Source organism: Diorhabda sublineata, chromosome 7, assembly GCF_026230105.1.
Source record: "Diorhabda sublineata isolate icDioSubl1.1 chromosome 7, icDioSubl1.1, whole genome shotgun sequence".
In the NCBI taxonomy this organism is placed as follows: Eukaryota; Metazoa; Arthropoda; class Insecta; order Coleoptera; family Chrysomelidae; genus Diorhabda; species Diorhabda sublineata.
The window spans coordinates 18,860,035-18,887,427 of NC_079480.1; the positions used below are offsets into that span (position 1 = coordinate 18,860,035).

Below are 27,393 nucleotides of genomic sequence, written 5' to 3' on the forward strand. Positions count from 1 at the left end.
CTAATTTTCTTATTGTTTCACATGCTCTGTTGTTAGTAATCAAGTTTCTCTTGGAATATGTTGCACAGCTTTCAATAAAAACACCTTGATATCCATAATTTTGAATACAGTATCAATTCTTGCCAACTCACCTTCAATTTTGATCCAAATTATTTCTGTTGGGCTTAATTTGGAAACGTAATTCTATGTATAGTGAAAATGAATCCATTTCATTTCTATTGCATTTCTTTAATGTCTTTTTAGATTTCACTGAAACTCATAGCTTCTCTTCCATTCTTGAAATACATGGGTTGTAATCAACCTGTATATAACTACAATTATCAAAATAACACGTGAAATATATTTACGCAGCTACTCTGAACATTTAATTTCTGTTCGACAATCATATAAGTCAGAAAATTTTAGCTTTGAGTGAGCTGTCATTAAATATGTTTTTGAACTGCAAATGGAAGAGGAATTGAACACTATTTATAAAGACTTTGCACCATCGTTCATGAAAAATTTGGAGCAGCTGACTTCGAACGTGTCAACTTGACTGACGAAGAGCGTTCAGGATGGCTGAAAACGGTGAAAAACTTCAACCCAATGGTAATGGACAGATGAATTGCTGCTGTACAATTTTTTAAATCAATCTACAACAATCTCCAGCCTGTGTTAGTTCGAATTGCAGCAAGCGATGTTGAACAAAACCTCCAACACGCGTACTAATAAAACGTCTATCTTTATAAGATGTTTTAGTCCAAAGTAAAGTTTTTATAAGTGGGTTATACTATAAGTTGTAATGTATATGTCTACTCAAACTCAATCCAGGTCTTACTCTAATATTTAATCATATGGTTGTCATATCTTTTGTCCCTAATATAACGCAGGTAATTGGAACGTCAAGCTACTTTCTTTCAAGGTTTCTTGTGCTGCCTTCAACTCTTAACAAAGTACCATACAAGCATATAACTGATTTTTAAGGATAATCATAATTTTTTAAGGAACATAATTCAGTTGATAAATGAGTACATAATATTTACCAAATCTCTATCGTTGTTGATGTTTTGGACATTCTGTTCAAGTGTTTAATCCTTTTGTTATTGAAATTTTGCATCAAGAAATCTTCTTTACTGCACATAGTTGTCCAATATCTCTAATTCCTTTAATATTATCATTTTAAATTTAAAGAAATTTTAATTATTCTGATAGTTCAAAACGAGTCCATAGAATTTGATATGTGTTTTCTTGTTTACTTTATTGATGATAATGATACCAATTTACAAAATTATTGTACAATTATGCAATATTATATCTGTCAAGTATTTATTCATATATAAACTATTAACATAAATGAAATATATATAATAATTTTTCCAGTATAATCTCCGATACTCTATAAAATTTCTCATGTTTAAGTACAGTCCTGTTTGGTACTTACGTGTGGTAACTCTTTATGAACTGCTTTCAAAAACAGGCGGACAATGGGAAGCCATAATAGATTTCGCCCTGCTCATCAATAAAATAATACAAAAAAATTATATATAGCGAATTGATCACATGAGTTCCAAGTGTTTCATGCTTCGATTGTTATTTTATATTAAATTTCAGAAGGGTTACTTGAATTTCGTATCGAACCGATTTCTTTTTTTTTGGTAGGAAATTTATTGCAATTATGGATTATGTTCAATGAACCAAAGATTTTTAAACTACAGGATATTTACTTGTATAGACAGGATCATATTATACGATTAGGTGTAGCACGTTTATAAAAAATAGATAATGTTACATTAATATTAAATCATTCTATGCTGCCAGATTCCTAATAGGTTCTTATTAACTTGATATTTATATACACTGAGTGAATGGGAAGATTTCAACCTCAATGTGCGAGAAACAGAAAGAGAAAGTCGTTTTTTATATGTGGACTTCTACGAGGGTTGCTACTTACTTTTTGAGATGTGAATATGTCAAATTTGATATTGCAAAGTTTTACATTTTCAATGGTGAACGTGTTCAGAACGTGTTTGCATTTTGAGTTATTTACGGATACTTGAAACATTAATATTGTTGGAAAAATGGTATGAAACATTTTCGTTCGATGTTTTCCTCCAACTTTGGACGTGGATTAAACCAACAGCAATGTACTGATAAACTCGTTTCAACTTTTGGTGATGTAACACCATCTCAAGCAACGTAGAACGGACAATTCTGAATGGTATACCAGCATTTGTTTGCAGGAGTTTTCGGAAAATCAGCTCTCACACATCAGCTCAAACATAAACGGTTTTGAACTGTCAAAACATCGAATCGATAGGTGATACCCAGTACAATGATTTCTTCTAATTTCCGGAGATCAAAAATAAATTTCATCCTTTTTCATCGTTTTTCTTCACCCGAAGAAGCGTTCAAATCACATGTCTTACCTCAATCGGTATGGAAAAAATGCTTCGGCAATTGATTCAAAAGTGTATTAATCCTAATGAAGGATATTTTGAAAATAATATAGCCATATCCAATTACGAAAATCTTAAAATTTAAGTAGCAGCTCGTGTTATATCTCAGAATACACTGATTACACTGATGACTATATCTTCCAGAATTGTGTTATCTGATGGAAATGACAGTGTAGATGATGAGATCATAGATTTTGAATATTAAAATGAAAGAACATTCCAAAGAAACAAGGTGGGAGGCACGCAACTCACTCATTACTTAGATGAATCTCCAACTAGATTATATATACTGAAGCATTCAGGCATTGTAGGCCCATAACCAAATTTTCACGATTCCAAATTCATAATATACATATTTCAAAATAAAGTATATTTGTTCACTTTAAGTTCTGTTTTGTTCTTATTTTTCTACTTCTCTTATCTAGTTTTTCGTCTGCCTCTTTTCCTTCTGATTCACTCGCTTTCCATTTGAGCTCTCTTGGCAATACTGTTTGCTCTAACCTCTCAACTCTTTTGAATCTTATTTCTGGTGTAATATTAGATTCGTTATATATTTCTTTCAATTCGACATTCGTTCTTCTCTTCCATGTATCACTGACCATTCTCACGTCTCATTTCCATTATTCTCTTTCACGCACTTCTACTTTTGTACTATTGTTCTAAAACCCTTTGCAATATGACTCTAAAACCGTTTCTAGAAAACTATATTTCTGAAAGATCTGATTCCGCCTAATTCTTTCTTTGCCGGGGCATTTTCATATATTGATTTCGTTCGTCATTTACATTAAGCTCCATTTTTTTATTGCTTATTCTGCATACTTTTGGCAAAGGTTTCCCTTAATCCTTGGCACTATTCACGATCCCTAACATCTGCTATTCTAGTGGGAACCATCCTCTTAATATCATCAAACCAGAGTATTGGTGGGCATCCTTTACTTCTAAAGGCATCTTCTCTCTGATCCTTAAAAAGATGATAAAAATCGATTGTTATGCAGTACAAAATGTAGTAGCATTCATATTCTCATTTTCTTAGATGTTCATGGCTCTTCATCTGGGAAGCGCGGTTGTTTATTAATGTCCTCTCTTCAACGGAACTTCACTAAATTCTGCGTCCAATGCAATATGAGCCACATAATTATCGTCGAAAGATACTAAATTCGAGCATGACTGACCGTTGCAGGTGCGATATTTCAAGCCTACTTTTCGGCAGCTGCACTTCTCCTGTAGACTGCTTGCAGGAAAAAGTATTTCAACTGGAGGTCTGTCCTCTTTTATCCTCAGCCTAATGATCTTTAAATTTTTCGTAGCGGCGGACTTCGTCCAAGAAGGTGTCATCTGTCTTAGGCGAATAGAGAGCTACCAGAACGGTGGACCTTTTGAAATAAGAACTTCAGGATCAGCAGCTCCATGATGATAAATCTTGACATTTTCCTGTAACGTCGTGCTCTTGTCTCTCTTGTAGATTGAACTGAAGAGCTTGTCACTATTTTTTTTATTTAAAAACAAAGTAATATCGTCATATCTACTATTATCACTAATAACTAATAATATTGGACCGCAGGGTCTTAGGAAGATCATTTTCGTGAATTTCTTTTGTCTAAATCTCAAGTTTATTGTTTTGATATACTGTTTTACGTCGTAATGAATTCGTAGTATAAAAAATATTTTCAAACACCTTATTTTCATTCGAATTAACGTCATTCATAACAATTATATTGATATCTTAATGTTTGTTGGTATATTTAGCTACTACATAGAAAATAGTTTTAATAATTAGTTATTCATCAGTTAATTACTTTTCGAATTCAATTCCAATTGATTGTACAAAATAAAATAATTTTAAAATTACTCTTTTCAATTGTGACATTACGAATCACTTGTAATACAACGTATATATTCAAATCATTCAAAAAACCTTCACAACTAGTGGAAATTGAATGTTTAATGATGGATGTTAATCATTTTCTAAGTGTATAATCTTGTATATTACAAGAAGACCCATAGAGATATGGATATGGAAGTAGGATATCCAGCATACAAAATTGTACATTGAGAAAGACGGATGAATACAAGATAACAAAATTGTGATGAAATACATACAAGAATAGTGGGAAAACGTGAAGTGATAAATTTAATACTGAAAAGAGAAGACAACAATATTTGTAGACAATAGAAGAAGAGGTGCGTCGAAAAAGAAGTGAATAGAGGAATAGACTAAATAAGGAAGATAGGGGATGAAGAAGGAAAATCTATATGGAATGGCAAAATTAATAAAGTTCTTAGAAACATTTAACCGCTACCACTACATGAACACTGACAATTCCATCAAGCGTTTCGGTAACTAAGTTATTGTTTTCAAGGGCTTAAGGTGAACTGAAGCTTATTAACTTGATCTATTTATACAGGGTGTTACAAAATTATCTTGACAACTTTACAACATAAACAAGATATTTATATTTTGTCTTTTGCATGTATTGCTCCAACTAATAAAGTTTTATTTAGTACACTTCAACATGCGCACCATTGGTAGCCCTAAGTCTGTAATCAATTTCAAACCAGTAGAGCTGTAACATGTCGCCTGTGATTCTACTTAAAGCTTATGTAATGCTGGGTTTAAAGTCATCAAAGTCATTAACCGATGTCCTGTAAACAATGTCCTTCAAATAACCCCACAAAAAGAAGTCGAGGGGTGTTATGTCCGGAGATTTTGGTGGCGATGAAATTGGACCATCCCGTCCAATCCATCGGTTGAGAAAAGTGCACCATCCTGTTGGAAGTAAACAATCGGCTGTAATTCTTCCAACTGAGGAAGAGCAAAGTTTTGAAGCATATTCAGGTACACGCAGCCAGTAACTGTGGTTTCTATGAAGAAGAAACGACCAATGATTTTGTTGCGTATAAGCCAACACCACACATTAACCTTTGGGCTGTCTCGTTGAAGCTTGACTACTGCATGTTGGCTTTCAGAACCCCAAATTCGTACGTTGTGGCGGTTTATTGTACCAGAGACATGGTGGCCTCATGACTGAAACATACATCTCTCAAGAAATCTTCCTCATGTTCAATACATTGTAACATGTCTACGGCAGATTGACGAATTGAAGTTTTCAGTTGAGCTAGAATATTTGCCATTTTTTTTTTGGAAGTTCCTTTGAACCTGTATATCTGATTTCGTCTCTATGAACCATGACACGCATAGACCTTCCTGTTGTGGTGTCCACATCTTCACTTATAACTGTTCAGCCTATTGAAGAAAAAAATTTTATTAGATGCAGGAATACATGCAACTCACTCCCGTATTTTTGCGTTCCGGAACACTGTATAGGTAAATCAAGTAAATGAATTTCAATCTACCTTCAGTTTATAATATCCTGTAGTTAATTGCTCATTTTGAAAATTCACATTTTATATTCACGAGTTTTATTTGGTATGTAAAGTAATATAATTTAAAATTGAAAAATATCTCTGAAGGGGTCTCCGGTCTATAAAATTTAAACATTCGAAACTTTGGAGTTTTTTAAATATCCTCGATAAACTTTCGATTATCTATCATTCGAATTTATGACTTATTTTCAAATTATTTTTAATGAGTCTTTCAAGCAATCATGTATATTATTCCGAAACTGGTAATACAAATCTACGAAACCAAATGCAAAATTTATGTCTTTACCGAGAACCAATCATATTTGTTGGGATTTTTACTACCGTTTACGATATAATAAATTAAAAGAACAACAGCATAACGATGATAAAGAGTACGTGTGCTAATAAAATCCATGAAAATGTTATAAAACTCAGTCCTAAAAAATAATTAAAGTTTTGTCGTTAAAATGAATGTCGTTTATTAATAACTAGGGTACGAACAAAATAAATAGTTTTAACATGAAATAAAAGTATTGAGTCACATTAGTGGATTCGATAAATTACAAATAACAAACTTTCATACATTATATTGATTAAATTCTTTAATCGCTTTGAATAGTAATACATTAAATTGATTCATATATTTCCAAAACTGAATCGATAATTGATCACAACAATAAAATAATTGACTACAACCAGTTTAAAGTGAAAAATAGAAAAACGTACTAATAAATCAGATGAGTGAAATCAAAACAATCTACAATTTCGTACATACACTTAAATACACTCATTTTTTTCATTCATACATATACAATTTTGTTCTTGATTTCATGTCCTTTCTGATTCAAAATTAGTTTCTTTTATAATTGTTCAAAGACAGATGAAAATTAGACGTTTCGACTTCTTTTAGTCTTCATTAAAATATGATATTAACACTGACAATTTTCTTACTTATATTAATCAATAGATCACCTACACATAAGAATAAAATCAAAATAGAAATTTGTCTTAACTTTTTCTTGGTTTGTCATCAATTAAATTATTTGTAGTTGTATTAGAATTTACACATTTTTTCATCATTTCTAAAAATTCTATTTTTCGTGTATTAGATTCCGTTCCAAAAATTTTTGAATCCTTATGATTTGAACTAAAATCCAAAAGTATCAAAAAACACAAGAAATAATATTATATATCAAGTACTTTGTACTAATCGTGGCGCTGTCTTAATAGGGCAGACATCTCAATATTTAGAAAATAGACTAAAAGGTCATCAATACGATAAGAAAAAATAAAAGTATATTAACGAACCACGAAATATTAAAAAAAACATAAATTCAATTATAAAGATTAAAAAATTTTTAGAACAGAATCTAATACACGAAAAACACAATTTTTAGAAATGAAAAAAAATTTGTAAATCCTAATAACGAGTGATTTTTTTGCTGGTATCTTTTTGGCAATACTGTTTTTGACAGATCACGCGTTAATCGCGTCTTATGACATGGTCAAACTTGTTCATTTACGTTTTACGAACGATCAACGCCTGCAAATAATTTAGTTTTACTATCAAAATTCCTGCTCGGTTAAGAAAGTACATCGCGCATTTCTTCTAATTTATGAGCAGTTTGGTCGGCCTACTGAAGGAACTGTTCAGAAGCTAAATTTTGACCCCAGTTTTCACTATTGGTGAATGGGCGCTGGAAAATCTGAAGAGAGATCGATTTTTTATCGACAAATTGTGTTCAGCGATGAAGCATAGGGCATATTTTATTGTGAAATATCAACCAATTACAATAATTGTAATACATTTTATGATTTAAACGACGCAAGATCATATTTTATACAATACGATATACCTCGATCTTGGTACAGGTATATCATGTTGTACGTTGGACATATTCAAGGTAGATCGTGTTTATTATGTTCTAGGTACAGCACCACATCAAAGAGTCAAACAAATATTCTTAGGAAGTTGCGGTTATAAATATTAGGTTGAAAATTCACAAAATAAAGGCCAAGTAACTGAGAAAAGTACTTCAGTGGGATCCCTATTTAAATTAAAAATACAGAAAATATTTGAAAGAATCTAATTTTTACACAAACAAACCAACAACTCTACTTTTGTTAACAGATGATCAGAATCGTGTTCACATTGTTAATTGTTTGTCGACACATGACAAACAATGACAAAGTTGAGTAAAAATACCCCGAAGTTTAAATTTTAGAGGTATATTCCAGGTACAACGATGTTTGAGGTAAAATATGTTTCCTTATATATAAAATAAGTGTATTTGAAAGGATTTTTGCCGTCTCACAAGGGAAGAGGTAAAAAAACTTGATATTTTCACTTTTATCTCTCAAATTTGACTAACTGGCCTTTTTATAAAACACTGTTTAGCTTCCAATGTTAACACAAGGTTATTAAGACTATAGCGTGTCATTTCCAGTCATTGTTAGTTCGCCTTACAGTTGAAAAAGTTAGGTTAGGTTAGTTTAGATTATTATTATTATTTTTTTTTTTTCATTTAAAACCTCAACCAACTATGAAGTTAACAATCTATAGGTACTATTTAGCCAGTACTAATATACAACCAATATAATCTGAGTTTTAAATATTTAAAGAAAAGCTCCCTGCAGGGGTGAGGGTTTTTATCGCAGCTCTTTCCGGGAGGGACCAAGCACCCCTTGCAGCTCCTTCCGGGGGCGCGGACAACTCCTTAATACGTTTGCAATTTAAATTAGTTAGTACTGATTAACACTCGACATAACCTCAAAAAAAGCAAATGATGTAAAAATTTTTCTGCTGTCTACTATTGGAGAACCCATTGTATTTTGCATTGTTTGACTAATCATAGTATTCACAAGAACTGGTTTTTTGCGACTGTTATCGCCTAGTTTAAATAGAAAATCTAGACAATAGGTGTTTAAACTTGAAAAATTAAATTTATGGAGATAAAATGTCTTCTTTATAAGGTCGGTTGCTTTTAAGACAACCCTCGTAGTTATTTAAGCTCGATTGACATAATATAGTCCCGAATGTGAAATTTGTATTTTTTACGCAAATATAATAATTGGGCTCTGTAAAGGTTGAAAAGATTCGTGTTTGAATTATAAAGGCAGTCAAACATATGGAGATTGACCTTTTGAGAACCGGCAAACCACAACCAACAATTCACAAAACATAAAATGGTTCTGGTTTTCTACCCGCCACTTAAATCAGTCAAACTATTACGAAAGCGAAATCATAGCAATTCAACTAATTTCTAATAAATAGTGTCTACAAATCGTCGGAGAATGACATGCACCTTTCGAACCAATTCAGACCAATCCCACCTCGAGGCCATTTTATTATAGGGGCCTTAGTAATTTTCTTACGATCCCATTTACAATTTGTTTTGCGTTTAACGCACTTATCTCGATGACTTTAAACGTTTGATTATAGCAATTTCAAATAATTCGAGCTATTATTATTTGGAATCGGTTAAATTATTGTTTATAAATCTATCGTTTAACGCCGAAGCGGTTTTTGAATGGCCTTTTTTGTTATCCAATCGGTCAAACAAATGGTCAAGCAATTATATCTCTCCTTAATCCTAAGCGATTTATGGACATTTGATAATAAAAATAGAAAATCAAAAATTGCAAAAGAATTTTTAACAAGTACATTGAATCCGCATTAATTCTATATATACAGGGTGTTTTTCATAACGATCGACATAAGTAGAGCTCAAATATGATGATTGTGGTTAATTTACCTCTATACCAAATTGAATCCCCAAGAATTTAAACAGACTCAAAGCTGGAACAGAAATTTCGAAAAAAAACTATTTCTTTGCAATCTAAACATACCAAATTTGGTACGCTGTATCAGAATGTTAAGGACATTAAGTAATGGTGAGTAAAACGGGGATTGAACAATTCTGAGCGGGTGATTATTTGTGACCTAACCTCAAATTCTATTTTCATACTATGAAAAATTTAGTTCTGGAACTTTCTTACTCTTGTAATTTTTAATAATAATTTGTAATTTGGGGTTAGTTATGAATTCAAATATTCAAATATCAAAATTGACAAGTTGGATTCCAGTTCTTCTAGAAAATTCTCATTTAGCGAAGAAACCATTTTTCAATGTCTCGAGATCTAACAGGGCAGCATTTTACATTCATTCTCACAAAGCATCTCTCACCAAACTGTTCATTGAGTCAATGTAGAATGAGCAGGGAAATTAAGACGTTGAAAGAACTGAGCCTTAAGAAGATTTAAAGAAAGTTTATTAAAAAATATTTGCGGAATTTGGTGTGTTGGTTCCTACCTCAAATGACAGCACACAGAAGGCTCAAGTTTTTGGAATACTGTCTTCTTTGATTTAATTTAATGATTGTAATTGCCTTTGCGACAGTTTTGGGAAGACGGAATATAGTTTGTGGTAAAAGTACTTTCGTTAGAAATATTTAATTATTAAAAGTAATAATTTATGACTTCTAAAATTAGTTTCTTTAAAGACAAACTAGACTGCAATCGCTTTATTAATCCTCTGTAAATTTGATAAAGATGGAACAACAAAAGACCATACAAGAAATAGAGTGCAACAAAGGGAAAACAGCTACAGAAAATCTGAACTCATTGCTATGGTCAGAAAACACAAAAATGGTAATATATAATGTCTGGCATCTAACAGTTAGGATAAGAGAAAGATATAGAGGCTGTGGAAATAGATTAATTAAGAACATCGTGCAGGAAATCCAGAGCAGAGCATTTACGGAACAAACGAAGAACAGATGAAGAACAGATTTCAGAGAGAATACACTAAGCAACTGCTCTGGTACATGGTATAAGGCCCCTGCTGTATGTATGAAAATATTAACCTTCAGTTAATATATGAGATGCAATAGGTTAGACCTTACCCTATTATGTATGGTTTCAGCACCTTTGTTTGTGTTAATTCATTTCGAGCCATGAAGCAGTGTATATTATGAAGTTGTCATTCACAATCACTACCAAACGGCATCGATGTTTGCACGTTGAGGCAAAAATGATAGTTAAAAGGGTTAACTTGAAGTTATTAGAGTGACGTCACGTTAAAAATCATTTTCTTCGACCATAATATAGTTTAAATTAAAGTCTAATTTACGCGCTCACAATAATCCACCTACTTTAAACAATGAAATCGAGTTACTAAAGATGTGAGTCGAAAATGTAATAGAATTAAGATTCAAATTCAATAGTCCAATTTCCAACCCAACAATAGTACTTCAATGTAGTAATTGAATACCTTCCAGTGAACAAAGCAATTTATGAATATTTTGCCTGTTTCTGAACATTGAATCACATAAACTTTTTTTTCTTCTAATAATAACATTGTTTTTACAAACAGCTTAGGTTTCATAGTTCAATGCATGCAGAAAGTTTCCAATTTTAAAAACATTACATTGTATTTCGATATAATTTTTTATGTTTTTATCTACATCTTCAATTAATTAAAATATTGTTTTAGTGCATCCCTTCTCATTAAATATACAGCTACATTTCAAAATCACTCGAATATAACTTATTTTTAGCAGTTTGTGGTAAATTTACACTGTGTTCTAGACTAGCAACCTGTTCTAAAGGTACAAAATATTAAAATACTTATTACATATTATTGATGATGAAATTCAGACTCAAAAGAAGTCTTAAACAAAATTACACATCAATCCCTTACTCCATCCACTCCTATTGCTTTAAAAGATTGTTGTATTAGCTCAACAGTTCACAGTTCACAAGCTAACCAGTTAGAACAGACGTGAGCCAGCTTGTCCAATGAAAAACATTCACCTCCGACAGTATTTGAAAGATCTGTATTATTTATAAATTTGTAGATTTAACCTAACATTATCTAACTAAACTGAAGGATTTAGGAGTTTTAATTTTAAGATTTTTCCAATTTTACAAAGTGAATTAGGTACTAAATTCCTGATAATATTCTGATACGATTTGTATTATGTATTTTCTCTACTTTTTCGTTTACCTGAAATATCATCGTCTTGAGTCGGCGCATCTTTACCTCAACGTATTAAAAATCATCATCAAGATTTGTGGCGCTCCCTTTAGAGCTATCGTGACGTTTTCATTACTAATAACACAAAATGTTTCGAATCTACAGTTTTGTTAAAAGTTAGAAAGTAACCAAGTAAGACTGGACTCTAAAAAATGTAAGTTTTAATTTATCTTTTACAAGAGTCGTTTAATCTATCCGGAGACACAATATATATGACAATAAATTTTTCGTTTTATGAAAATTATAACGAGCAAATAGATTATTTTTCCATACTTGTACAATGGAATAATTAATAGTATAAAACAAGCAATCACGTAAAGTTATTGGAAATGGCGTAAAAACACGCAACAAAAGAAACACGACGTTACAGAAAATTGAGTTTTTCCGAAAGCTTTTAGCAAACGTTCAAAAGGACCGTCATATGTGAAAATTATTCAATTTAATGCTTTTTGATTCTACCCTTACACAGTCGCATATTAAAACAAAAGGAACGGTCAACAGCAGTTCCCATTTATTGATCAATAACAGCAAACTAAGTCCTCCCTTAAAACGACTTCTATTCAAATATACATTTTACTTAATAGCTTCACATTATTGCTGTCAAAGCTTTCACGTCTGCCAAATAAAATTACAAACATCGCTGTGTTTATCATTACAACACAGAGTCGAACTAAGTAATATGAAAATGTTCTCTAGGCAATATTAGATGTTCTAAAATATTATTTTATTTCAGCAAAATAATTCAAGAATCAAATTTCTTTGACGATGGTAACCAAAAGCTAGTGACAATTGTCGAAATTTTCTACTACTTTAATAAAAAACGTTACCTGAACAAAGACCCTGTTAGTTTATTTCGTATTTGAATTCCGTTAACCACATAACACTTTCCAGAAGGAACGAAATTTGAGTCAGCATTAGGACCCCACTTTTACGTGTCAATTAATGGCCTCCAGGTTTTTTCAATCGGTCGTGTGACCGTCAAATGCTAATGAAACTTCAGAATATTCCCTTAATTTTACTTAACAAAAAGCTTGGTGTTGATGTATCCCTAATCCGATACTTCGAACGAACTTCCAGGTGGAGCACCGTTTGGTAACTGCTGGATGGATTTTCTTTAAAAGTTGGCAAAATGAACTTACCACTGATGCAAGTAACCAGTATTGACTCGTTTTCCATCTATTTAATATTTCAAGTAGTCGAGAAAAGCCTAAATCGTACTGGTGCAATTTGCGCAACTCACAGGTAATGCGATTTAGTAAACGCAGCATCTAACCTCTAAGAATCAATTATAAAGTTGTTCCAGTCTTTTCAATCGATAGAAAACAGATTGTGTTCACTGTGTATACTCACTAGTTGTGAGTATACTTATTCACTTCAAATTTTGCATACCGTTCGCAGCAACCTAATGACACTTGCTAAAGAGCTTGAAACAAAACAGCCGCTAGATGCCCAATATCCCGAACAGTTTTCTTATTTCTTATTGGCAACCTTGTTGTACCAGTATTTGAAAACATCTTCTTCTTTTCTCAACAGCAATTGTAATAAAACGAACTAAAACAAACAAGATGGTTGTTGTATGGGATCTAATACAATTCCTGGCTTCGAATACAATATGTTTGGGACTACTGGCACTAGGGGATGTTTGCAATAACAAATGGATCAATATTACCAACCGAAAAAAATTACTGGAGTTTTGATAATTATATTGATTAAACAAGATTAATTTATGGGACAAACATAGAACTAATATGCTGTTTGGAGGAGAATAACTAGTTTTAATATTTATAACGATTAAATAAGAATGAAAAGTGGTAAACTGATATTCTTTCTCACTCTTCCAATAGTATAATTCTACTTAAATGCCTTTGTATATATCTTTAATAGGAACTCAATGAACAGCACTATTATTGACATTTTTAAAAGGAATATATTATAAATATTGTTGCATAATCACGAGAAACAATTTTATTTTGATGTTTAATATTTTTTTTTTTTTTTAAGTAAATAATCACAGACCAATTTCTGATCGTAAATCTCTGTCTATTATCGTTTTTCCACTAAAAGCCATCGGCATTTATGTGATTTTAAGCGAAAATTCCAATAAAAAATCGACTCTAAATTAAATGAAACTGAAAGGCAGAAGATACCAAATTTTTATAATGGTGAAGCAGCTTAAGTCGCTTTATCTAAAACGGTCTGACAGATACTACCTCTTAAACTTTATATCTAGAGAGGCTGTAGCCCGCCTGCTCGGAAATAACCAGTCTAGGATATTATATCAGGATTTTAAGAAGCTTTTAATTGTTTAACCTTGAAATTAATATTTCTAAACTTAAGTTTAAATCACGACAAATTAAGAACTAGGTAAAAAAAATAAATGTTATATAAAAAATTAGAAATTTATCAGTGAGGTAATTGGATATAAAATAATCAGTGATAGAAACACCCAGTATATATCATTTTATTCCAAATAGATGTTTCGTATTTATCATGAAAGTCTTAAATTAGCTATAAGTTGAACAGGATATACAGTGATTCTCAAAATTACGTTAGAAATACAAATTATATTGATAGGTAACCTAAACTCAAAAATTTTTCTCTTCTTCTGAAGAATGAAGGCACGGTTTTGAGACAACCAAAAGCGACGACAAGTGACCAGAATGTTTTTCATCTACAAAGTTAACAGAATTTTCTGGTTTAAAGAATACAGAAAGGTTTTTTAAATGCGAAGTGTTTTTAAAAAGATAAGAAAGTTTGGACTTGAGGGTATCTTGACACCCAATACTGGCTATTAAGCTATTAAAATTTAAAATAAAACCACTCCAAAGCATCTCGCAGATACGTACTGCTCCGAGTTATTCTTCGATTTTAGTAAGTTACAAAATCTAAGAAATTCTTCTCCAAATTATTCTCTATTATTCCCAAATACCTTGAAGTTCGGTATTCTCTGGTTAAGAACGAAAATTAATACATATAATCAACGCAAATGTTCCCCAAGGTAGAGTTACGAGATCCTCAAACTGTATTCATTCCATCAAACAAATCTCGACAGGCTACAACAATGGTTAAAAATATGAGGGGAGGTGAAGTTGACGAGTCTAAATCCATCTACGTGACCTTCATAAAAAGAAATAAAAACTGCTTTCTCCGTTACAATAAACGAGGATGAAATTTGACAAAGGGATTAAGTCATATATATCGCAATCCATTTGGAAAAGAGTCTTTTTTGGAGAAGACAACTCTTTACGAAAAGAAAACAGCTTGGGATTGAACTTAGACATAGAATAATTGAAGGAAAATCAATAAATTATTGGTATATAAGTTAATACTTAAATCTATTTGGAATCCAGCTGTCGGGGAAGTATTAACATCAAATATAAAATTTCAGTCAAAAGATCTGATTCTGGAACCGTTAGCGATATTCATACTGTTTACACCAACAATCACGATCACACTGTCTGACGCGCGTTTCGAAAATTAATATTGGCGGGAGAAGGTTTATTGGTGGTAAATATCAGTATAAAACAGAAGTCAAGTCAATTAGATTTTAGTTTACCTTCAGTCTCTGAAGACGACATCTTGATTATCGAAACGCGTGTCAAACAGTGTAGTTGTGAATGTTGTTTTAAACAGTGTATTCAGTAAAAAGATCTGAGGATAATATCATTGAAAGCAACTACGCGTCTTCTAGGTTAGAGAACTAATTGAAGTGACCAATGAAAAACACAATGAAAGACTTCAGTTTCACCCCAAAAACCTAGTGTTAGAACCTATTATCCGATGTAGACTGTAAAGATTTACCCCATACAATATTGCTAGCAGATATGGATAAGAAGTTTAAATTAAGTATCAGGTTTAATATTTCATTTCAGCATATTTTGATTTACCAATTTTTAATATGTTTATAAACTAGACATTTAGGAAGGAAATTACAGGGTATTACCCCATAAGAACAAAATTATTAACAAATTTGGTAAGGAAATAGAAAAAAATAATCTGGAAATGAATGATGGTGGATTTTATTTACAATTTTGTGAAGAAGTTGAAGAAAAATCGATCCCGGATGTTCAGTATCCGTCCAATGTTTTAGTACAAAATATTCAACTATATATTTTTGTAACAAGTAATAAATTTAATAAAATTATTCATATTTGAAAACCTGAACTAAATGGAGTAGCTCGTTCTCCTTAACTAATCAAATCTTTTGCGAAGATCTCTCATTAGGTTTGAGCTACAAGAATAGTCCCAGTACTTGGCCTAATGAAGAAAACGTAAAAATTTTGGAAAAAAAAATTATTTAGTTTTGAACGTAATCTTTTTTTTTAGCTCCATAGACATTACCCAGCGTTGTTAAATAAGTTCGCTACTCTTTTTATAATAAGAATCGCCAAGCTCCTTAAAATAGTCTTAAACAGCCGATATCATCTCATATTTGTTAGAAAATCGTTGACCATAGAACCATTTTTTCAAGTCTGGGAATAAAAAATGATTCAAGGGGGTTAAATCTGGCGAATAGGGTGCATGAAGTAGCAAACTTTAATTGATTAATTTTGGTAATTTTTAAGCTGGTGCGTTGTCTTGATGAAACAATAGTTTCTTCTCAACCAAATCAGTCGTTGATAATTTTTCCTTTTTCAAGAAAACTATTCCCCTCGCATCCAAAAAAACCAACTCCATGACCTTGTCTGCAGATGGAACGATCTTTGTCTTCTTTGTAGCTGTTTCTCCCTTTTCAGTCCATTATTTTGATTGTTTTTGTTTTGTTTTGGGTGTGAAGTGATGGATCTACGTTTCATCCATGGTTATGAAACATCTTCACGGCGCTGTTTTTATTCCATTGTGAGCAAACGCAACATACATCTCTCGCACAGCTTTCCCATATCCAGTTTTCAGTTAATATGCGATGTACCGCATGAAATGCCTCCTACATCTGCTAGTCTCTGTAGTCGTTACCTCATTTGGTCGACCATTGCGATGCTGGTCATCGCAGGTCGTATGGTCAAAGGATCAATCTCACCCACAATTGAATCTAGTTCACCTTTCATATTAGTTCGGCTGAGACTTTTTAAATAAAAGTACTGAAAAGTACTAAAAGTATCACATAACGATAAACTTTTTTTTTTCCATGTTTACAAATTCACTGGAAATATTCACTTTTGATGGCTAAGCAACGTGACATATTCATGCTTGAAACATATGCTTTTTAATAAAGTGGAATTTTTTAAGCAACCCCCGCTCTCTCTAGGTTAAGCCAGTTACTTCTGCGACCATTAAATGTAAAAAACGCGAGCTCCCTACAGCCAAAACAAGCATTTTTTCGTTATAATGGGCTAAATATCTTAAATTCCCTAAATTAGAAATAATGATGATTCGTGATAATAATAATCTAGTAAAATTTAATTAGAAATAAATGCTTAGGTTACTAATGTGTTATATATAAAAACCTCTCGACGTCAGAAGATAATTGTATAGCAACAAGACAGTTCTCATCTGTTACATTCATTGAAAGCAAAATGTTCTTGTTTGTACTTGTAAATATATCTATGACTGTGAGAAGCGATTTGGAGCGCTGCAGGTGGGCGCTACGCCCTCCCGGGGTCTCCCGTGACCTACGTTTGTACCACCCTCATTAAGAGAAAAATCATTACGTCGAACGGATACAAGAAGATGCGGAATTATTGCGGCTCTAAAATAAAATTATCGTCGTTGAAAATTGGTTTACGATTCACACGTATATATTTACGTTAGTCATTAGGTTAAGAACTAGTATTAACAACAACTGGAGGTGGTCTGTTAATAAGCCTCTTTGATTTCTTCCGATTAAACTATGAGATGAGCTTTGAACTATTTAAGTGATTTGATAGATAATTGATTTTTATTTTTTTTAGAACTATCAAGATTAGAAAAATCGCCTTTACTAGCCAATGGTTATAATCATCCACCACATTTAAGTCATATGCAGTTCATGCAATTACCGCATCCTGCTGCGGCACATTCAGCGTTGTTGTCGCCGGCTATGCCACACAATTTAGGACGGCCAGATGGTTCAGTCATTAAAAATCAAGGAATACCTGCAATGGAAGCTATAGCGAGGTGAGTGAACCATATTAATATTTTTTTTTAATTCGTGTTGTTATATCTGATAGGAAATCAACCTTCAATTCATTTCCGGGCTGTTATATTGGGAATTATGAAATAACTAACTCAAATTGACATTTTTTGCGTGTAAGCCATTTTCAAAAATGTGAGTTTTTTTGATAACTTACGTCTCGGTAATTTCTTCTGTTATCGTATTTATGACTTTTCAATCTATTTTCTAAATATAAAGATGTCTGGCCTATGTAAAATAACTATACACATAACTTCAATATATATAAATAACTTAATAAATTACAAAAACTATACTTCAAGTGAATGACTCAATGATAGTACAGTTTTTCATTATACAGAGTCACGAGAATAGTATACAAAGTGTTGTATCTTATAACAACGTATGATTTTGTGATTTTTCTAATTAGTTTTAAAGAAATTGATAAACTATTAAATTTCATTACTGAATTCTATAATAAAACAAATATATAACAAGTTTAATCAACTTTGCTCTAAAATGAGACGCTGTCATTTTCCAACTAGATTTCACTTTCTTGCATCAAATGAAATAGTAGCAACGGTTTATATTACAGTAAGAGATACAGTTATATCTTTCGTAATCCATTGTAAGTGAAAATTGGATAATTTAAGTGTAAGTTAGAGGCCAAAAGAAGTCAAGTAATCTTCTTAGAGCGGCAAGAAGACGTACGACGTCGGTCTATCACCCTCTTCGTTATTAAACTCGGGCATTTCACCTTTCCTTTTATTTTTCATTGCTATTTACCTTCCGAGACATACGACACTTTTACTTCTTGTTTCGTAGTTATCCTTGCAGAAATAATTGAACCTCCAATGTACAGATACATATGTATATATACACTACACGTAACAAGTTTTTGCCCACCCCATAATCCATTCATAGAATTTGAAAATAACACACTTGGTTTGGTTCGTGAGTTCATTTTCATATTTTTAAGAAGTTAGTATACAAATAGTTTTCGTTCTCGCAAATTCAAACTTGAAAATTTTACAATGGGTAAAATCCAACAGCTATCGGTTGAAGCTCGTGAAAAGAGGCTGGAAAGCTTTAAGAAATATTAAAGGATAATGCAGTATGTTATCATCGGCGTCTGATTGTCAGAAAATTTGTCGAATGTCGAAAGTTGGCCGTCGCAGTCGCTCGACCTCAACCCGATTGAGTTGTTGTTCGACAAATTGGACAGGGAATATCCTGAAAAACGAATGGAACCAAATAGACGACGATTATATGTCTAGTATCGTCGAGCCCCGTTTATTCTCGTCTATTCTTGTGTAATCTCGTCTATTCTTGTCTATTCTTTTCTATTCATGTCTATTCTTGTCTATTCTCGTCTATTCTTTTCTATTCATGTCTATTCTTGTCTATTCTCGTCTATTCTCGTCTATTCTCGTATATTATCGTCTATTCTTGTCTATTCTTATCTATTCTCGTCTATTCTTGTCTATTCTTGTCTATTCTTATCTATTCTAGTCTATTCCTGTCTATTCTTGTCTATTCTTGTCTATTCTTGTCTATTCTTGTCTATTCTTGTCTATTCTTGTCTATTCTTGTCTATTCTTGTCTATTCTTGTCTATTCTAGTCTATTCTCGTCTATTCTTCTCTATTCTTGTCTATTCTAGTCTATTCTCGTCTATTCTTGTCTATTCTTGTCTATTCTTGTCTATTCTTGTCTATTCTTCTCTATTCTTGTCTATTCTTGTCTATTCTTGTCTATTCTTGTCTATTCTTGTCTATTCTTGTCTATTCTTGTCTATTCTTGTCTATTCTTGTCTATTCTTGTCTATTCTTGTCTATTCTTGTCTATTCTTGTCTATTCTTGTCTATTCTTGTCTATTCTTGTCTATTCTTGTCTATTCTTGTCTATTCTTGTCTATTCTTGTCTATTCTTGTCTATTCTTGTCTATTCTTGTCTATTCTTGTCTATTCTTGTCTATTCTTGTCTATTCTTGTCTATTCTTGTCTATTCTTGTCTATTCTTGTCTATTCTTGTCTATTCTTGTCTATTCTTGTCTATTCTTGTCTATTCTTGTCTATTCTTGTCTATTCTTGTCTATTCTTGTCTATTCTTGTCTATTCTTGTCTATTCTTGTCTATTCTTGTCTATTCTTGTCTATTCTTGTCTATTCTTGTCTATTCTTGTCTATTCTTGTCTATTCTCGTCTATTCTCGTCTATTCTTGTCTATTCTCGTCTATTCTCGTCTATTCTTGTCTATTCTTGTCTATTCTTGTCTATTCTTGTCTATTCTTGTCTATTCTTGTCTATTCTTGTCTATTCTCGTCTATTCTTGTCTATTCTTGTCTATTCTTGTCTATTCTTTGTCTATTCTTTGTCTATTCTTGTCTATTCTTGTCTATTCTTGTCTATTCTTGTCTATTCTTGTCTATTCTTGTCCATTCTTGTCTATTCTTGTCTATTCTTGTCTATTCTTGTCTATTCTTGTCTATTCTTGTCTATTCTTGTCTATTCTTGTCTAGTCCTGTCTATTCTTGTCTATTCTTGTCCATTCTTGTCTATTCTTGTCTATTCTTGTCTATTCTTGTCTATTCTTGTCTATTCTTGTCTATTCTTGTCTATTCTTGTCTATTCTTGTCTATTCTTGTCTATTCTCGTCTATTCTTGTCTATTCTTGTCTATTCTTGTCTATTCTTGTCTATTCTTGTCTATTCTTGTCTATTCTTGTCTATTCTTGTCTATTCTTGTCTAGTCTTGTCTATTCTCGTATATTATCGTCTATTCTTGTCTATTCTTATCTATTCTCGTCTATTCTTGTCTATTCTTGTCTATTCTTATCTATTCTAGTCTATTCCTGTCTATTCTTGTCTATTCTTGTCTATTCTTGTCTATTCTTGTCTATTCTTGTCTATTCTTGTCTATTCTTGTCTATTCTTGTCTATTCTTGTCTATTCTTGTCTATTCTAGTCTATTCTCGTCTATTCTTCTCTATTCTTGTCTATTCTAGTCTATTCTCGTCTATTCTTGTCTATTCTTGTCTATTCTTGTCTATTCTTGTCTATTCTTCTCTATTCTTGTCTATTCTTGTCTATTCTTGTCTATTCTTGTCTATTCTTGTCTATTCTTGTCTATTCTTGTCTATTCTTGTCTATTCTTGTCTATTCTTGTCTATTCTTGTCTATTCTTGTCTATTCTTGTCTATTCTTGTCTATTCTTGTCTATTCTTGTCTATTCTTGTCTATTCTTGTCTATTCTTGTCTATTCTTGTCTATTCTTGTCTATTCTTGTCTATTCTTGTCTATTCTTGTCTATTCTTGTCTATTCTTGTCTATTCTTGTCTATTCTTGTCTATTCTTGTCTATTCTTGTCTATTCTTGTCTATTCTTGTCTATTCTTGTCTATTCTTGTCTATTCTTGTCTATTCTTGTCTATTCTTGTCTATTCTTGTCTATTCTTGTCTATTCTTGTCTATTCTTGTCTATTCTTGTCTATTCTCGTCTATTCTCGTCTATTCTTGTCTATTCTCGTCTATTCTCGTCTATTCTTGTCTATTCTTGTCTATTCTTGTCTATTCTTGTCTATTCTTGTCTATTCTTGTCTATTCTTGTCTATTCTTGTCTATTCTCGTCTATTCTTGTCTATTCTTGTCTATTCTTGTCTATTCTTTGTCTATTCTTGTCTATTCTTGTCTATTCTTGTCTATTCTTGTCTATTCTTGTCTATTCTTGTCCATTCTTGTCTATTCTTGTCTATTCTTGTCTATTCTTGTCTATTCTTGTCTATTCTTGTCTATTCTTGTCTATTCTTGTCTAGTCCTGTCTATTCTTGTCTATTCTTGTCCATTCTTGTCTATTCTTGTCTATTCTTGTCTATTCTTGTCTATTCTTGTCTATTCTTGTCTATTCTTGTCTATTCTTGTCTATTCTTGTCTATTCTTGTCTATTCTTGTCTATTCTCGTCTATTCTTGTCTATTCTTGTCTATTCTTGTCTATTCTTGTCTATTCTTGTCTATTCTTGTCTATTCTTGTCTATTCTTGTCTAGTCTTGTCTATTCTTGTCTATTTTCGTCTATTTTTGTCTATTCTTGTTTACTCTTGTCTAGTCTCGTCTCGTCTATTCTGTTTTCAAAGGAATATCGTAGTCAAAGTTTCAAAAAGCTTTTCCCTTAACAATTGTGTACCCTGAAATTCCAGTTAAACATTGTTTCAATCTTTAATATTCCAGTTAAACGTCATAATGTTGTATGTTCAGCAAAGCGATAAGATAAATCACGCTATTCCTTCTTCGGACCTAATCCCTTTACCCTTTCGTGTCTTAACACTAGAGTACAAGGATTTGAGTTCAAAGATAATAGCAACTTGAAAGTAGTTTGTAAATGTAATGCAATATTGAATATTTTATCGCACGATGAGATTATATCAGGAATTTTCAGTGAGATTAGTTTCTATGGAGGAGTAAGTTTAAAACATAGTTGTTTCCATATTTCACTTTCTTATTGTAAGAAAATGATCTATATGAAGAAAAAATCAACTCAGTCTTATATTTTATCTTCATCAGTACTTCCAGTTCGTCTTTTTCTGTTTATATACCTGGGAAATTAATCATGGCGCTTCTCAGTGACGTGTACATGCATTCAACGACTCAGATTTGCATTTTAATTAGAAGCAACCAGCGCTGAAATGATAATGATGACTCGAACAACCGTGTAAACAACTAGACTTCTTCTTGTAGATTGTATATACAGGAATGTTGCCGACATTCAAACATTTGCAATTATTCAAATGTAATAAGAATGTGTTTAATTTTGAAATATAGTTGAGCTTTGAAACGAAAAATATTATCTATTAAAAAATATTTGGGAATTATTTGAGTTTATGGTTTTTCTATTATTTGATTAAGGAGATACATACAGGGTGAGTTTTTAGTGACACAACTTGAATATCGAGATTATCCAAAAAATTTATCGATAGTAGGTAGGAAATTTATATTTTTTAAACGTGACATCGTGTATATTTTCTCAAATTTGGAATTATTTTTAGCCTTATTCTTGTAATATGATATTCAATTTCTTATTTCTCAGACCTTTTGACATGTTTATGTTTCTAAATGTTCTTGATTTTAGGTCTCTTCAGTTTTAAAATTTAATTATTTTGATAAAGAGAGAGAGAGAGGAGGGAGAAAATTCAAAACGTCAATTTTTATCTATCTTTCGATAATTATTAAAAAAACTAATTTTGTAACAGTAGAGACCTAAAATCAAGAACTGAGTTGACTAAAAAATAAGTCATTTTCTAAATTTTTTGAATGGTTCTCTTTATATATTTTCTAATTGCATTTAGTATATATTTTCATTTACGTGACCCATTTCTCATATAAAAGGAATACAAAAGGAGGTACTGAAATGACATTTATAAAAAGGCTTTTAAGACACTGTATGGTTTTTAACAAGTATCTCAAGCACAACTAAACCAAGACTGTTTCAGATCATTATATTAAACTATTAGGGCAGAAAGTTTGTTCCATTGGGAGTTATGATAATGTACTTTCATTTATTTTTCATCTCTTATGCCTAAATTGATTATTTATAAACATAATTTTGAGTTGCTTCAAATTTCATAGCAAATATTCACCCCTTATACAATATGTATAATTCTGAAATCGTTATTGTGTAAGGCATTGTATGATTCACTTTATTTATATATCTACAACTATTTTTCACAGATCTGGAATATGGGAAAACTGTAGGGCAGCTTACGAAGACATCGTGAAACATTTGGAGAGGTATGTAAATTATTTTTTCACTATTCAATTTTTCAATATTTAAAAATATGGAGATATAATTCACATCGCCAATGATGTGTTTAGTGGCAGTTTCACTTGTAAATATAACGATGTTCTACTCAATGAGCTAGCTGGAGAAAGGATAATGAAATTACCGACGATCTGGAAACACTCAACCGCTGATAGGGCATTACATTATCATACTAGCGAGGTTTACGGGCGGTTGTAGGGCTAAGTGGGCGCACCACGAATGCGTCGCGAACACGCCACGAATGCGTCGCGAACACGCCACGAATGCGTCCCGAACACGCCACGGCTGCGCCGCGAACTCGTAGCATAAAACAACGTTTTCGTCGCGTGTTTGTAGCGCACGATACACTTATTAACTTACGAGTTGGGGCTTCTACAAAATGGCATCCACGCTGCTATTCGAAACGTTCACGCCGCACTCGCGCAGTGAATTCGTTGCGCGTCCGCTTCGCTTTGAGGACGTTTGCAATTCGCTAGTATGATAAGGCCCTTATAAAGTTACTTTTGTACCAAGAAGAACTAGACCAATGATTTCAGTTGTTACATATTATATATTTTTTTTCGAAATCGCCCAAATTATGAGCTAACCTAACCTAACACAAGTGTTTAATTAAATAGCTGAATAATATGATTATTTCTTGAAAATCGATCTGCAAATCTTATTTCTTTTCATTTGTTAAAATTAATGGTAATAAAACAGTTAGAATTATTCGTAATGCTGAAAGATTGTAAACTGGTTGACGAGTGTCGAACATGAAGCGGATGGCAGTTGCATTGTAATATTTAAAAATCCAAAACAACCCGAAAGCTGAATTTTCGGCCCTGCTGGTCATAAGGTCTCGAGGCCGAAAATTCAACGTTCTGCTTCTCACAAGAAGTAAATTTCGTCCCTGTTTTTAGGAACGAAAGTACGTACTTTGAAGGTTTGAAGAAGACATTCAACCAAATAAAACATATCAGAATATATTCTGTATAATACTGTTTTAATATCTTTTAAGTATATTGAATTTTCATAATAACGAACCAAAAGGTTTTCTCCTATATGTTTATCCTGATTCCTATTTTGTTATCCATGAATTTATTTTAATTCTCAGCTAGTTCCCAACTGTTTTTCATTCCAGACATGTCATTGCCAGTAATTATGAATTTGATATGTAAGCAGAGAATGTGGAATATAAACTTGATCGTTACCACGAACAAAATATTTTGGAAATAGAATCTACAATTTGAATTAATAGTGTGATATGAAATTCATGTCTGACTTTTGTTCAAAGATCAAGTTTTTAATGTTGATTAGTTATCAATTAACTGCTTGATGTTTCGACGAAATTTTTTTCTAGGGTTTCTAGAACATTGTAAGTTTATACAGATTAACCGATACTTTGTATATTATTGTTAAAAACTTTCATGATTATTATTTATTGTTTTCTATTCACTGGGATTACTTGGCGTGCTTTATTTGAGTTGGTATTATTGTCATGAAGAATGATGCTCACGCTCATGCTAAATCGATGTTGAGATATCCTAAAGGCCGCTTTTCATTATGCAAGACAACTTGCAACACAATGCGTTCAGATGATTGTTTCATGCAAGATCTCGCACGATTTGGTGCGATTTTAATAGCGGGCAAGCTACAATTTAATAACGAAATCTAGTTATTTTTGGCTTAACAACCAATCTTTCCATCAGGCTCCAAAAACAAGACAGCAGCAGATATAATTATCAATGATTCACTGTCCACTTTTTCAATTAATGTAGTTTTCTCATTTTTAAACCGGATACAAAATATTGAACAAAAATTGAAAAAGGGGATTTGTTTATTTTTATTGCATGCAGTTTCTTTTACATTGCCTTACTCAATGTGAAGCGGCTTTAATAGAGGTCACTATCCATCTGGAGATCTCGTGCAGATCTTTCTTAATCATGTTGCGCACAGCATCGATGTTTCCCGGATTAACAATCAATTTTGGACTTCTTGACATTCATCACTGGCGTATGCACTAACGAAATTTTTTAAATAAATTGTGAATAGTCTTCTCTCATGGTGCTTCATTACCAAAAGTTGCACGAAGCGATTCTTATATGCATTATTAATGGCGTTTTTTACTTTTTTTAATATCACGGGTGATTTTGATTGCAAAACCTCAAAGCCAACCCTCGTAGCTTGTAACTTGTAGCTGTAGAAAAATAACTAAAGTTTTTTTGACTCACAACTCTATAATGGTTTACTGAGAGCAAAAACACATATTTCTGAGGCTTGATATGAAAACTTTTGTTAGTTTGAAAAAATAAAAGGAATTTCGTGTATGGATGAAGCATTGATTTTTAGTAATAAAAATACTATTGGAGATGAGGATTGGCTTTATAAACATTTTCCGGACTTCGCCTCAGAAAAATCCTCCACTAAGAAGTGGTTTTCTAAGTTTAAATGAGGACAATATACTCGCCGAGAACTCCCCACAAAATAATTAGAAAAGTCTATAGAATAGTTTCTTAAGACAGGTTGTATGAGATACCTGAGACCCTGAAGATCTGAGCTATAAATCGTGAAAAACCCGAATTGATTGCACATGATGAAACCACTCCAAAGCGTGGAAAGTCGCAAAAATCGGCTGGCAAGGTTATGGCATCAGTACACAGAGATGCACATGGTATAATATGCAATGGCAATCTTAAGAAGTAAAAAACATGAACTGTTGCGTCTGTTACATAGCGGTATTGATCCGTTTCAAATTAGAAAGAAAATTAGGAAAAAATTTCACTTACATCTGTATCCACCGTTTTGTCCAGATCCGGCCTTTAGCGACTTTTTCCTGTTCTCAGAATTCAATAGGATGCTCGCTGGACAGAATTGAAGAGAATCGAACCGTAATTGAAGCTGATTTTAAGGCAAAATATAAATCTTATTATATATATGGTATCAAAAAATTGTATGACCGCTCAAAGCTAACTAAATTGGATATAGATGTATATAAAAAATATTGTTTACAATACTAGCATACTAACTTTCTAGACTACCTGTTATGTAGACCTCAGACAGTGCCTTAAGAGGCTTGTAATCTGATTAAAATTGAGGAAAAATAATCAAAATTAAACCATTTGGCGCGAATCTTGTTGCGATATGTATATAAGAATTATTTAAAGAATAGATATTGATGATGACAAGTTGAAAAAACAATAATGTGAATATATACCTACAGAAACGAAAAGGACATGCCGTAGGGTGGGATCCTGGATGCATATGCAGCCCTAGTAGCTGATTCAAAGTGATTTTCTCTTAAAAAATCAATCCATGAAACATCTGAAATAGAAATTGAAATTTTCCTTCCTCCAGACCCTCCAGACCCAGACCTAGATGAGCTACTAGTCTTCCGATAGACCAGCTTCCAATTTGGCAATAATGGAAGCTTTATGAATCTAAGTTAACTGAGGAGGTATTAAGTACGCCTTTACTTCATTAACGCCAATTACACTATCCGTATCTGAAGACGATAACTTACCAATTTTTTTATGAACCCTTGTAAATAATATTAAACAGAAATAAATCTCTAGCTCGCATGTTAATAACCGTGCTGAAATATATTTAAAATTTATGGATTAAAGTAATTATAACAATCAATAATTAATCGAGAAATCTGAATATTAATGTCCAACCTACGTA

General features: G+C 32.2%; 1 protein-coding gene across 1 annotated transcript in view; it reads left to right on the plus strand.

The window, feature by feature from the left end:
- Positions 1-27,393, plus strand: part of LOC130446622 (dachshund homolog 2) — a 416,848-nt gene that overhangs the window by 130,380 nt on the left and 259,075 nt on the right. Inside the window, exons 3-4 of the mRNA XM_056782989.1 lie at positions 17,724-17,928; positions 23,643-23,702. Coding sequence (XP_056638967.1) covers positions 17,724-17,928; positions 23,643-23,702 — 265 coding nt within the window. The remainder of the gene's footprint in view (positions 1-17,723; positions 17,929-23,642; positions 23,703-27,393) is intronic.